Below are 12,564 nucleotides of genomic sequence, written 5' to 3'. Positions count from 1 at the left end.
GCATGCGCGACATCTTAGAATGTAACCAGCTACATTAAGCAATGTTTTGTGCTTGATTGGATTCGTAGCGATTCATCATTCTATCCGGGATTTTGAAATGCTGCCACCTATCCAAATGAGAGAGAGAGAGAAATTATTTTAATAGGTGGAACTGTATTATGATTAACGGCATATTCAGGGCCATCAAATTCTTTTAAGCTGTAACAATGCAAGCCAAATAGGAAAATTATTCATTGCCAATGAGCCCTGCAAAAATGGAGATGGGTCTACAAATCTCTAGTGTTGTTGCACTCTGTTACAACCAGATGATTTAAGAAGACTTGAAATATCTCGCCGCCTCAAAAAGGTTAGCCTGCAGAGCTGGTATTTTTTATCTTTCCCACTCATCTTCTCACGAGGTAAAGCAGCAACGGTGCCATGGGGCAGAGTTAAACTCTCCCGGGGAGCTCCGGGAGCCCCACTGACCGCAACGTTGGGAGCAAACCAGCCTCCCGAGGTGTGGCAGGAAGGTGGTGCCTGCACCATTTGTTAACGAAGCTGCTGATATTCTTTCCGCATGACCCTGTCCTTGGGTATTGTCCAAAGGAAAACAGATGCGTTCAATCCCTGCGAATGGAGGCAGCCATTCATACACAGGGGTTCCCTCCCGTGCAGGCAGCCGGCAGACTAGGGTCATGACAAGACAGTGACTCCCCTTGACCATGCGCAGTTCACGTCAGATGAATGGGAATGATCCAGGCCAAGTCAACCACATCTCACTGCTTTCAGTCAATATGAAAATTGTGCTTCAGCTCTACTTTCTGAAATCAATAGGACCTAAACATGCTTGACATCATTCCACCAATTACTTCTCTCTACCGCCCAATAGCGAAATCTCTCTGGGCTGGTTACCAAAATTAAAAACTTTAAAATACATTATGAAAACCATAAGCATGCAGACATATAGCAGACGGCATAGAGACACACACACAGCTAAAAGCAATTTTAAACAATTATGTACTATTGTATTTCAATGTATTTTATCATGTTGTAAGCCGCCCCGAGGTTTCGGCAAGGGGCGGCATAGAAATGTTATAATAATAATAATAAAAAAAAAAAAAACCAACAGCAATTGATGACTCGATCTGCGAGTGAACGCAAACAGAAGAAGAATTCTGAAATGCGGGGAGCTGACTGGGTTCTTCTGCATGGTCCAGCCATTCTTTGTTTGCGTCGAAATTTGCATGCATCCGGAACTTTCCAGCAGCAGCAATTGCTACCCAGTGCCTGCCCTCTTTAACAGATATTTGAAGCATTTTTATGCCACCTTTACAACAAAGCACAAAAGTTTTCCCAAGGTGGCATATAGCCACTGTAAAAAAAAAGAAAAAAAAATGACACCAATATGGTTTAATTACTAGCAGTTCCCAAGAACTCTTGTGTGTGTTTTAAAGGAGAAATAACTTCACATCAATGCTACTGAGCTACAATCACTGCTTTGAAGTTGCAAAAGTGCTTATAAGACTTGCTGCTTGACTTACAGGCCCAGCCTGTATATTTCAGCACCGTTTAGGCCATCACCGCTAAGATCAGAATCTCTACATACATAAATACCCAGCTTTAGGAGAAAAATGAAGCGGAGTCTCTTGTTCAAGATCTAACTTCTTTTTTATCATCAAGATAAATATCCCCACAGCTATCCAAACACTGTAAACATAATTTCTGATTTTATTTAGAGATTGCTTTGCTAATTATCCCTGTGAATCCGAAACCACACACTACATCGTTTCTGCCACTTTGGATTATGCTGTTCCTTTCTTACAGGTTGCAAATCAGACAGTCCATGCTTATTTCTTAGATATGTTGATCAGAAAAGGAATCTTAACACTTTCTTTCCCCAGGATTTAGCGATACAACTTGCTTTTTCTCTTTTTCTTGTCGGTTATGTATAATTAATCATAGATTACTTCATTTTGTTTCATTGCATTTACAACATTTATGAGCTTCGCTTTGTCGGTAGGAAATGCTTGTCCCCTTCTTTTTCCTTTCCAAAGTGGCGTAATTAGTGTTAGCATCTTTTTTAACAGGCTACATAAAGTTTAGCGGCTGGATTAAATCATGTCATTAACATAATGTGCTATACAATTTGCCCCTATCTCTCTTCGTTTCCACTACATCAAAGTGCCACAGAGTGGCAATGTAATTGGGGCTTGCTGCCTTGTCAGGTTGAGTCAAGTTGACGACTGGTGCTTTTGCTAAAAAAGCTTCTAGGCATGATAATTAATTGAAGGGGGAGGGGGGAAATCAGGGAAATGTAAAACTTTGGACAGTTCTTTATGAATATTTCATACATTTGAATAATCAGAAGTTAACATTATCAATTTGATGTATAATACGTTGATTAAAAGCCTTGTTACAGACTTTCCAAACAGACATCAGAACTGGAGAGTTGCATTTGCTTGTGCAACACAGAAACCAGAAATAAAATAAAATTAACAATTGCTTGTTCTTATCTCTACACTTCCGCACTTGATCATTTCTGAGTAATAATATAACTTTCAATTATCACAATAAAATTTTACTGCTGTCATTTCTCAAGTTATCTGAAAATGTGCCCACAAGGCAAATCTTAGCAAAACCAATTTATTCCATGGTGGTCTCATTTTCCTCTAGGTGTGTTTACATCTTTTCTCCTTCATTATAGATAGTCTTTTTGTGCTTTTCTTGCACTAATAGCAGTTTAGTGAAAACTGTCATAATCACTCTCTTTAAATTAAGATCTTAGGGTTCTTAATTAATTTTGACATCCCACAGTCTCAAAAGAGCACCAGGCAGCTCTTTCAGGTGGCTGCATATCTACTGTAGGGAACCATATACTGTAAAAGAAAAAGAAGGGGAAAAACGGAAAAGCAAGTTAAAATCAGTAAAATCAGAGGTCCTACAGGTGGGGAGTCACCGAGCTCTTTTTGGGTGTGACTTTTAAAAATCACCTGTCAAAATCTGCCCAACCTGCCTAGCCTAAAGGTGTGCAAAGAGGATCATCATCCAACTTAAGGGAATAAATTCATTTAAAACATGTGTTGAAAGGTTACTTTTAAAATCGTCCTTTCTAAGAGGTTCTCTTGGGCTTGCTTTGAAGTATGTTAAGGATCCTCTCCCCCACCCGTCACATTAAGTGAGCCATTGCTAAACCCCCTACACCTATTCATGGCCTGGTTTGTCCTGCTAAAAGGGGCAGCTCCTATACCTTCCATCACTGCTGAAGATGCTCAGGGAGGCACAGGTGCAGCCATGTGAAAAAGGAAGACCCTGCTAATTCTTTATCATTGAAAAGCTCTTCTATGGTACCTGGGCATACCTTGGCAATATCTTGCATCCCATATGTCAGGCGAAACTCAAGTATATTATTCTGGTACCATATGAGAACCTTTTTGCTTACCTGGTCCTTAAAAAATTTAACTTTTCCTAACGCAGTGTGGCATATTAAGGGAAACAAGATGGCCATGAACACAGGAACGGCGTGGAGAAAGTTGAAAGGGACTGGTTTCTCTCCCTTTCTCATAGCACCTGAACTGGAAAGGATTCCAAGAAGGTGAAAGGGGAGAGATGCAGGACAGAGAAAAGGAAGCTGCTCAGCAGGTCTGAAGCTGCTTTGGACACAGGAGGCTGTCCTGGTCAGATATCTGCTCCGTCTCATTCAGTATTCTGACTAGCAGTGACTCAGACAGGAGATTTGCTCAGCCTTACCTGAAGATGCAAGCAACACATGTGCAGTGGCACCAAGACATGGTTTCTCCCCTGCTCCCGACAGTCCCCTGCTCCCCTTGATGCATCCCTTTGAGAAGTCCCCTTCCACACGGTTGTGTGGCGGTCAGGAACTTCAGAATAGCTCTGTGTCAGTCTTCCCAAGTCCCTTCAGCAAGAAACAATGTCTCCCTCCCTCCGTAACTCTACCTTTATAATCACAGCATCTTTACCACTAGTGGTTATCCCTTCTCATCTTCCAGGTCATGCCTACTCTTGCTCCTCACTTGACACCAGTGCTATTGTCCGCATCAGAAAGAGAGTGACAGGTGAGCAGGCAGGTTGGCGTGATGAAGAGAGAACAGTTCCAGAATGTTCTGGTCCTCCCCTACCTGTAGTCAGATTCAGTAGACAGATCAAGTGTAGCTAATTCACTTTTATTACAGAGCAACTTCAGACAAGCAAGCCGAGCTTCATGGTGTAGGCCATACTCTCCATACAATTGAAGAAGACAATGGACCAAAGCCAGCATATCTTGATTCTCATCCTCTAAGCCCCAGCAGTTTTTCCAGGTTAAAGCATCACACATGAAAGGGGTCATGAATTCGTTCGGAAGATTACAACCGTTTCTCTTCAAGGCAGGCAGGCTACCAAGCCCACTCCTTGGGTGGGTCTTTCCATGTGGTGGCATCCTTGCTCAGAATGGTTGTTCCTCTCTCTTCATCAAACACCTGGCTCTTGCTTCTCTTGTTCCCAATGCTCCCCCCCCCCCTTTTGCTAGAGGTCTGGATTCCCATGGATCTAGAAGAGCCTCCTAATTATCACAGTATTCTCACCCATCTCATACTCCTTCGGCCTTGGCAGACTCTTCCCTCTTCCTCCAGACAGAGTCAGAATCAGTTCCCAGACCTTCTTGAGATGTTTCTACAGAGGGCTGGGCTCAGTTCCTTGGCATCATGATCAAAGTTTACATTACAGATTCTGGGCTGGGCATGCCATCCAACCCCATGGAATCCACTTAACTATCTATCTTGCCCACTGTTCCATGACAGCAAAGAAAAGAAATACCTAATTTCCCCACCCTCATGTGTTTAAGAAGGTCTGCTACATAGGCATTCTACCTTTGGACTCTGTTCGTCAACTGCCATGTAGGCAGGAGCTGGTTTTGACAGCCCAGTTAAATATTTGGAGGGGAAATTACTCTGAATATCACTTAAAAATACTTCTAATATATCTATACAGTGGAAGCAGAAAGGAGTTTGTTTCTAAAGTAAAATTAGACAATAGAGGCAATTTCATTTTTTATGCATGTGAATGTAGAGTGCTTGAGGTTATTAGTTGAAACTGAGTAACCTTTTCCAGGCTTTCATCTCTTTCTTTCAAATTTGAATATGAAAAGCATATTCAAGTCAAAGACCATCACTTTAATGACATTTGGCAGTCATTTGATTTATTAGGTTTTTAGAAAAAAATTCCTTTAAATATTTCATCATACTATGCTAATCCTAGTAATATTGCCAGCTGAAGCCGTGTACCTGTATTAGTGGAGACAGAATGGTGTGGAATTTTCTCTGTCATCCTAGTAAAATTTCCATGAATCTACTGAATAATAAAACAACCTTATTGAAATATTCAGATTTGGGTTTTTAGTTAAGGTGTCTTAGGATACATAATAAAAGAAAATGCCTTTTGAAAAGGGTGGGGGTAAAGTTACTTCATAAAATATTGAAGGAGGTTGACAGCAATGAGTATTGTTCTTTATGAAGGATATATATTTATTTACTGTGGGATAGTGGAGGCTTTTCAATTGATTAATTATAGAATATTCCTTTGAAAAACACATCCATTGCCATGTTGAACTTGAATATTGTATTGATTTACAGTTTGAATGCCAGCCTCTCGAAACTGAATTCCCTTTTTTGTTATTTTAATTCTGTAATTATTACTGCAAGGTTAGTGTTTTGAATTTACAACCAGAAAGCCTTCAGATTCCACACTGGTGAAATAGTCTTTAATGTGGAGGATGAACTATAAAGGGAAGAGTTAAGAACAACTTGACAGTTGAGATCTGCAAGGTGCTTGGCTCGCTCTTTGAAGAGTTGAATCTCTTCTCTTGGATGTTCTTCTGTGTAGTCTAATTTTGAAATCACAGTGGTTATGCATTCTTTGAAATCAGTGACTCATTCAGGAGAATGTTTCTCTACTAACATATCTGACATGAATCCCCTTTCAAATAAGGGCACAGAGCATTTCAAACCATAAACCAGCTGGATAGGGTTCAGTTCACATCCACATTTTTGACATGGAGAGAAGTCACCATGAACTGGTTTTTCCCCTTCACCTGGTGAAGCAGGTTTATTAACATATGGCCCCCATGAAATTAGTTGATTTACTTCATCCAGAAAATCCCAAAGTCTCAGAACTTCATTCTGCATTGATGGTGCATTGGAGCAGATGTGAGGAAGAAATATATCTTTCCAAATGTTTGGGATATGTGTTGGAAACACTGAAAAGTCCTGGTTGGCAGCAATTCTCAAACCTGGATTACATGCTTAGAATGCCAGGCCTTTCCAGAACATAGACATGAAAGGGTATATTCATGCCATGTAGAAACTGCCAAGGAAAGTCATCTTGTGGTTAATCTTGGACACATTAGACACTGAACAATAAGATCAAATGTACCAAGTTCCATTTGCAGCATTTTGACTGCTTGCATAGCTTTACCACTAGCTAGCATGTCAGGTCATCTTTGCTAAGCTGGAAAGGCATGGGCCTGCAGTCAGATGGGTGACCACATCTAGAGCAGAGGGTGGACTCAGTGGCCTTATAAGCCCCTTCCAACTCTACTACTGTTGTGTTCTATTCAAACAAAGACAAACTGTGTTTCATTTTAGTTTGGCAAAACAAGCCAAGATCAGATTGTGGTTTCTGATCCTGGCTTGTTCAATTAAACATTAGCTAAAACTGATTACTTTTCTCATTTGGACAACGTGACTGTTTGGATGCACTGAAACCAAAGTGGATGATTCTAGTCTATCCCACCTATGTGAGATGAGGCAGGAGGAGGGGGCTTATGTATGTAATATCTGAGCTAATTCATTAAAAATGGTTTGCCTATGCCGTGGCCCATTTAAAACCACTTGGCAGATGTCTATCAAGTAAGTGCATTTGTGATGACAGCAAGAAAGAAATCAAAACAAAACAGTTGAATAGAACTACAATTCAGAGGAGATGATTGATTTAATAAACCAAACCATTTATTAAACAAGAAACTGAGGTGTGATATCATTCAGCAGATTAGACAGTGATGAGTGGGAATTGAAGAGTAACTAACTGGGAAAGGGCAGGTCCTTAAGCAAAGAATGGATATTTAGAACATTTACCTAGCCAGCTGTAAATGATATAAAACCTTCACTTGCTTTGGAAAGATTATTTTCATCATAAAACAGAAAGCCATCACCTTTTGTGCTAACAGTGTTGACACAAACCCCCGGGACTTAGGACCTTGTAACTCAGTCAGGAACTGCCAATCACATTTTATCATCCAAAACATCTAGTATGATGCACATCTTTGTTGTGACAGTTTGGAGTTACAAGAAGCATATATGTGTTTTTGGTGTGTTTTAAACAGTCTGCTGACAAAATCAGGATTGAAATCGTATCACTCAGCCTCTCAGATTCCCAGATTGCAAGAGACAACACTATACAACGGTTGTTTGTGGAGTGCAAGCTCTCCACTTTCCGGGCTGAAACTCCGGTATCGCTCCCGAAACCCAAAAGCGGGCAGTGGATCTGCTACAATTGCAGCCATGGTATGTACTCCTTGAGTAAGTGTTTTGTTATGCTTCTAAGTCCCTGGGTGCATGTCCTACAATGTTAAAGTGATTCCTGTCTAAAGTACCATTTTGCAAACTCTGCTCTGAAATGCGTTGCTGGATAGGGAAGGACCAGTCTTGGCGAACTTCACAATTAGACAGTTGGGGTGCACTCTGCGTGGGGCAACCCGTGTGCCTAGTTCAGAAAGCAGCAGCTGCGATGTCCGGCAAGATACCAGCTAGCCATCGATGGCACATCTGCTAAAAGAGCTTCACTGGCTGCCTGTTAGCAACCAGATCGTGCTCAAGCTTTCGTTACATCAAACCCTAAATGCTCGGAAGCAGGACTGCTTAGTGGGCTGCCTTTCCCGTGCACTCCCAGTCAAGCTCCAGCCTCTTCCAAGGAGACATTATTGGCTGTTCTGTGACCAGCGGAGTGTTAGCAAGAACAGCATGCAAGCAGGTCTTCTTAGTGGTGGCACCCACCCACTGGAAAGACACAAAGCGTGGTGAGCTTCAAACATCTCCTAAGATGTATTTGCTTGCATAGCCCTTCTGAGACTTTGAATGGAGTGTGGAACTGCTGCTCCATTTCGGGACCATATTGTAATGTTTCTAGTTTCTCTTCCTAAAGTTCCTGCACCTTTTTCCTAGGATATTAAGAGGCATAAAAGTAGGATGGGTGGATGGATTCGCAAGAGACTGGGATGGCTGTCAGATTGCCGTTCCGTGTTTTTCAACCTCTTGCTTCCCACATCAGCCAACCCACTGCCCCCAGGAAGCCTCAAGCTTCAGCCAGAACAGGAACTTGATGTCAAGACTGATGGCTGGGAAGCAAGCAACTAGTTTCACAGGTTTTGGAACCCAGGAACAAATGGGTCATTGAAAAAAATAAGCGGCTTTATCTGTGGCCAAGGAAAAAATTGTGGAGACTGAGCAGCTGAGCCGGATTAGAATGCTGAAGAGGCAAGGCAGTTCTGTAGAGCCAGATTAGGATCTTGTCGGTTCCTCGTGTCACCTCATCATTGCTAGGCTGGAAGCAGTTTTCTTATTATTGCATTGCATTTTCCCCACCTTCTTCCTGCTTGCAAGAATTCCCAAGTGGCTCACTTGATCCTCCACCCCTCCATCAGCCCTGGGAGCTGGGCTAGGCCAGGAGGCAGTTACTGGCCCAAAATCACCTGGAAAGAAAGGCAAGGAATTAAGGCACTTCAGACTTAAGGTTTTCCAATTTGCACAAATGCCAATATTTGCCCCGCAACCTTTAATTGCAGGATAAGGTCTCTATTAAGAATAAGCATCAATTGCACCATCACTGTGTCAATGGGCATTCCACATGTCCCCAAGAACCGCGGCCAACTTGGATTATTTGTGATTTTAAATCATGAGCCCAGGTTTTGTAGAACGACGAGGCGAGCAAACAGAGAGGCTCAGTTTTTCTGGCACTTGGCAGGTTGTATGTCCAAATCATTTTTATATGTAATGTTAGAGTGTTGCATTGAAGCAGATGAGTGCTGTTTCTTATGCCAGGCAGTAATAAATTTTGATGGCACATTGTCATGCAGTAAAATAGAGAAAACATCTGTGGATTAATGAACTCAGTGGATTGCACTAAACTCAACATTCGGATTCTTCCCATAAGAAAGTTTATAGTTAAACTTGCATGTGTCCTTGGAACACAAAATATTGCCCCAATTGCCAGTTTATTCATTTTTTTAATTATCAGTCAATAACTCATCCCTCTGTTGTTGTCAGTAACTTTTCTGTTTATTTCATTGCATTCTACCCATTCCGTGTGTTTTCAGTGTCTGAAGATGCAAGTGGGAGTACACTCATTATTGGCCAACACCAGTTATTATAATGGCATGCATTTTTCCAGGCATTATAAAAAGGCTTCGTGAATCAATCATACATCTCTAGATTTATGATTTCAATGTTCAGATTTGAAAGAAGGAATGTGCATTTTCAGCTTTCTTAAATCTTTCCTCCAAAATGGAGCAGTCCCTCATTACATTCCTCCGTTTAGCACTTCAAAGTTTTCACTTGAACTGGTGGAGAACCGCTCTTTTTATGTGGCATGCTAACCCGTTTGCTTGCTTGTTTGTTTACATCATTTTATCACTCCATGTCAAACCTAGTTCACATGTCCACTTTAAAATGAGGTAACTCCTGAACACATCCCTATTCCAGGTTACTTGCTTCTAGACAGTCTGTTTAACCTGTTTCTGTGTTCTCTGGGATGTATGCCTAGCATACCTCTGCTCCAGAACACCGCAAAACCGCTCTTTGGAAGCCAAGCAAGAATCATAGAATGGCAGAAGAGTAGGAAGGGGCCATGAAGGCCATCGGGTCCAGCCCCCTGCTGTTGCAGGACACCGGGTCACACCATCCCACTCAGGTGGCTGTCCAGTTGCTTTTTGAAGGTCTGTAGTGTGGGAGAGCACACTGCCTCTCCAGGCAGCTGGTCCCACTGCAGTGTTGCTCTGACTGTGCCCAGCCTGAATCTGGGTTGTCGCAACTTGAATTGATTATTCCATGTCCTACACTCCGGCATCAGCAAGAAGAGATCTTGACCTTCCTCTCTGTGACAGCCTTTGAGGTACTTACAGAGGGATAAGCCAGTCTCCTTCCTTGTTGTCTTTTAATTTAAAATATACAAAAAATAAAATTCAGAAGGAGCAGAAAATCCCACTTGTGCAGGCACACAGTACCACTTTGAGACGCCCCCCAGCCAGATCTTTGGCGGGGGGGCGGGTGGGGGCTTGCTGTCAGAAGGGCATCCCAAACAGACACATGCCCAGATGGACTGGGTATCCTACACAGAGGCAGAGTTGGTTCTGCTCTGCGTCAGGCTGCACAATGGGGAGCAAAACCACAAGGAGAAGGTTAAATAAAAATAGATAGTGGCATCCAGATGGTGCAGCAATACGTTTAAAATATGTGCCCTGATGAGCTGGGGGATTTGGCTCTGTTTCCAAGCAGCACATCCATAAATCAGCCCTCCCTAACCTGGTGCCCCACAGATGTTTGGGGCTTCAGCCCCTGTCATTCATCCCCAGCCACTCTGGCCAGGAAGCTGTGATCCAAAATCTTCTGATGGACATCAGTTGGGGGGCTGTAAGCCAGTCTGGAACAATGTAGAGCACAGAACAGCTAGCTCTGGTCCAGCGAGGGTGGCGTCCTACCTCACTGCAGTCACGACCCCGTGCCGGAAGGGTGTTGCCAGGCATGAGGCACGGAGGGCAGTAGCCAAGTCGCCTTCCGGATCTGCAGCTAAAAAACCACCTCAGACCTCTGTTCTGGAAACAGGTCCATGATGTGCGGTTGCAGTTTGCCGTAGCGTTTCTCGCTGTTGGGAGCCGTCAAACAACGCCGGCCCGATCAGCTGCATCCCACTAGCAGTTATTCCAGGTCAATCTGAAAGGCCATGGCAACTTCTTGAATCGTACCACTGAGCTGGCAAATTATTTTTCTGTCCTAAACATTGATTTACCGCAGTTTATAGGAATACAGAATACTGTTAAAAAAAGCAAAATAATTGCTGTTTGTTATGAAAGAGGAAATTTACAGTAAGTTCAGATGTTCCTTTCCTTTGGTGTTCTCAGTTCTCTCTATTGGTAGTGGCACTTTTCTGACTATCCAATTATATTGTTGTTTAATGATTGTGGCATCATTCCAGGATTTCTACACTTAACTACTTGTACACAGACTGCATAGCACATGAAAAAAGGACCCTGGTTTAATCAAAAACTGTGATTATTTAAGCATCTTTTGACTTAGCAGGGACCTTTGCTGGCTTTTTACATCTGGTGCACCATCTTTCCATCAGGGACGGGTTATTTGGCAACCTGGAATTTAATTCTTTTGTGTAATCAGTCTTTTGGCTAAGAATGTGTTACTTTCTCTCTCCAGGGATATATATATTTTTTAAATAAAATTGCCACACAGTTACAACTGAGAATTGTTTTGCCAGCCTGGTTGCTTTGTTTTTCCGGGCGTCTTACTCAAACAACTGGCCGTCTAATTTTTCCTTGGTCCCAGCTTTGCTTGTAAGGGAACACCATTTCAGAAAATGTCCTAATGAATTTGCTGTTTGATAATGTCAGCGAAAAAGCCATAATCTAATAGTAATGAAGTCAGAATGTGTGTGTGTTTACTATAGCTTTACTCCATTTCTTATTCATGCCTAATTAGATTTGGGTATGTAGAATATTTGGGGTTAATTGAATATTTTCTTTAATAAAACCGAGATTTATGTGATTGGGAAGGAAGTGTACTTTGAGCTTAGAGGGAAACTAGTAGTCCCTTGGATTTTGTATGAAAAAACCATGATAAATCCAGATGTAATTTGAGAAATCATTATTTCTTGGTAAATAATACCTTTTTTATTGAGTTCTCTTATTATATTTATATCTTAGCACCATGACTGACTTTTTTTTAAAAAACTGCTTTACATCTTAGCTGAGACAAAGAGATCTCTTGGAATTCTGGCATAATAAGCAACACTTATTGGTAATGATTTAGTGCTTTCAATCCCCCAAGCTTGTGATATATACATATATATTTTAATCTATAGGTAGGAGCAAGGTAGTTTTACAATTAATCAATTAAATCTTGTTATTATGATATAAAGGATCCAGATTATCCTTTAATTCCTTTTTTTTCAATATAGACTTCCCCACTCGTGGAAACAACCTTTTTAGAAACATAAGATGTGATCATTGTCCCAGTCAAGAATAATCTTTGTTGTAGTTCCGTATTAAGAAAAACCGAGGAAAGATGGAAAAGGCACAACTACTAAGGTGACAGGTGTAACTCCAGCGTGTTTATTCTTCCCCTTAAATAAGAGTGATGAAAACCTACCCATCCCGCATCCCACCTTGCGTGAGGCTGCCCCAGGTTCGCTGTCCGATTGGACAGCTCTAGGAGAACAAGGTGAAGGTGGATATGGTGCACCTGTATGGAAGAGGGGAAGCGGAATGCTCGGCGGTGGTCATGTGTGACAGGGCCCATGAGGATCCCCTCC

At 41.9% G+C, this 12,564-nt stretch overlaps 1 protein-coding gene across 5 annotated transcripts in view; it reads left to right on the top strand.

Annotated features, from left to right (window-relative positions):
- Positions 1-12,564, top strand: part of RPGRIP1L (RPGRIP1 like) — a 72,500-nt gene that overhangs the window by 46,349 nt on the left and 13,587 nt on the right. For all 5 annotated transcript variants that reach the window (XM_044427668.1, XM_044427664.1, XM_044427663.1 and 2 more), the window contains exon 23: positions 7,355-7,535. In XM_044427668.1, coding sequence (XP_044283603.1) covers positions 7,355-7,535 — 181 coding nt within the window. The remainder of the gene's footprint in view (positions 1-7,354; positions 7,536-12,564) is intronic.

Source organism: Varanus komodoensis, unplaced genomic scaffold (assembly GCF_004798865.1).
Source record: "Varanus komodoensis strain SLA01 unplaced genomic scaffold, ASM479886v1 scaffold19, whole genome shotgun sequence".
Lineage (NCBI taxonomy): Eukaryota > Metazoa > Chordata > Lepidosauria > Squamata > Varanidae > Varanus > Varanus komodoensis.
Note: the sequence above shows the minus strand (reverse complement) of the source record. Positions and strands in the feature narration are given on the sequence as shown.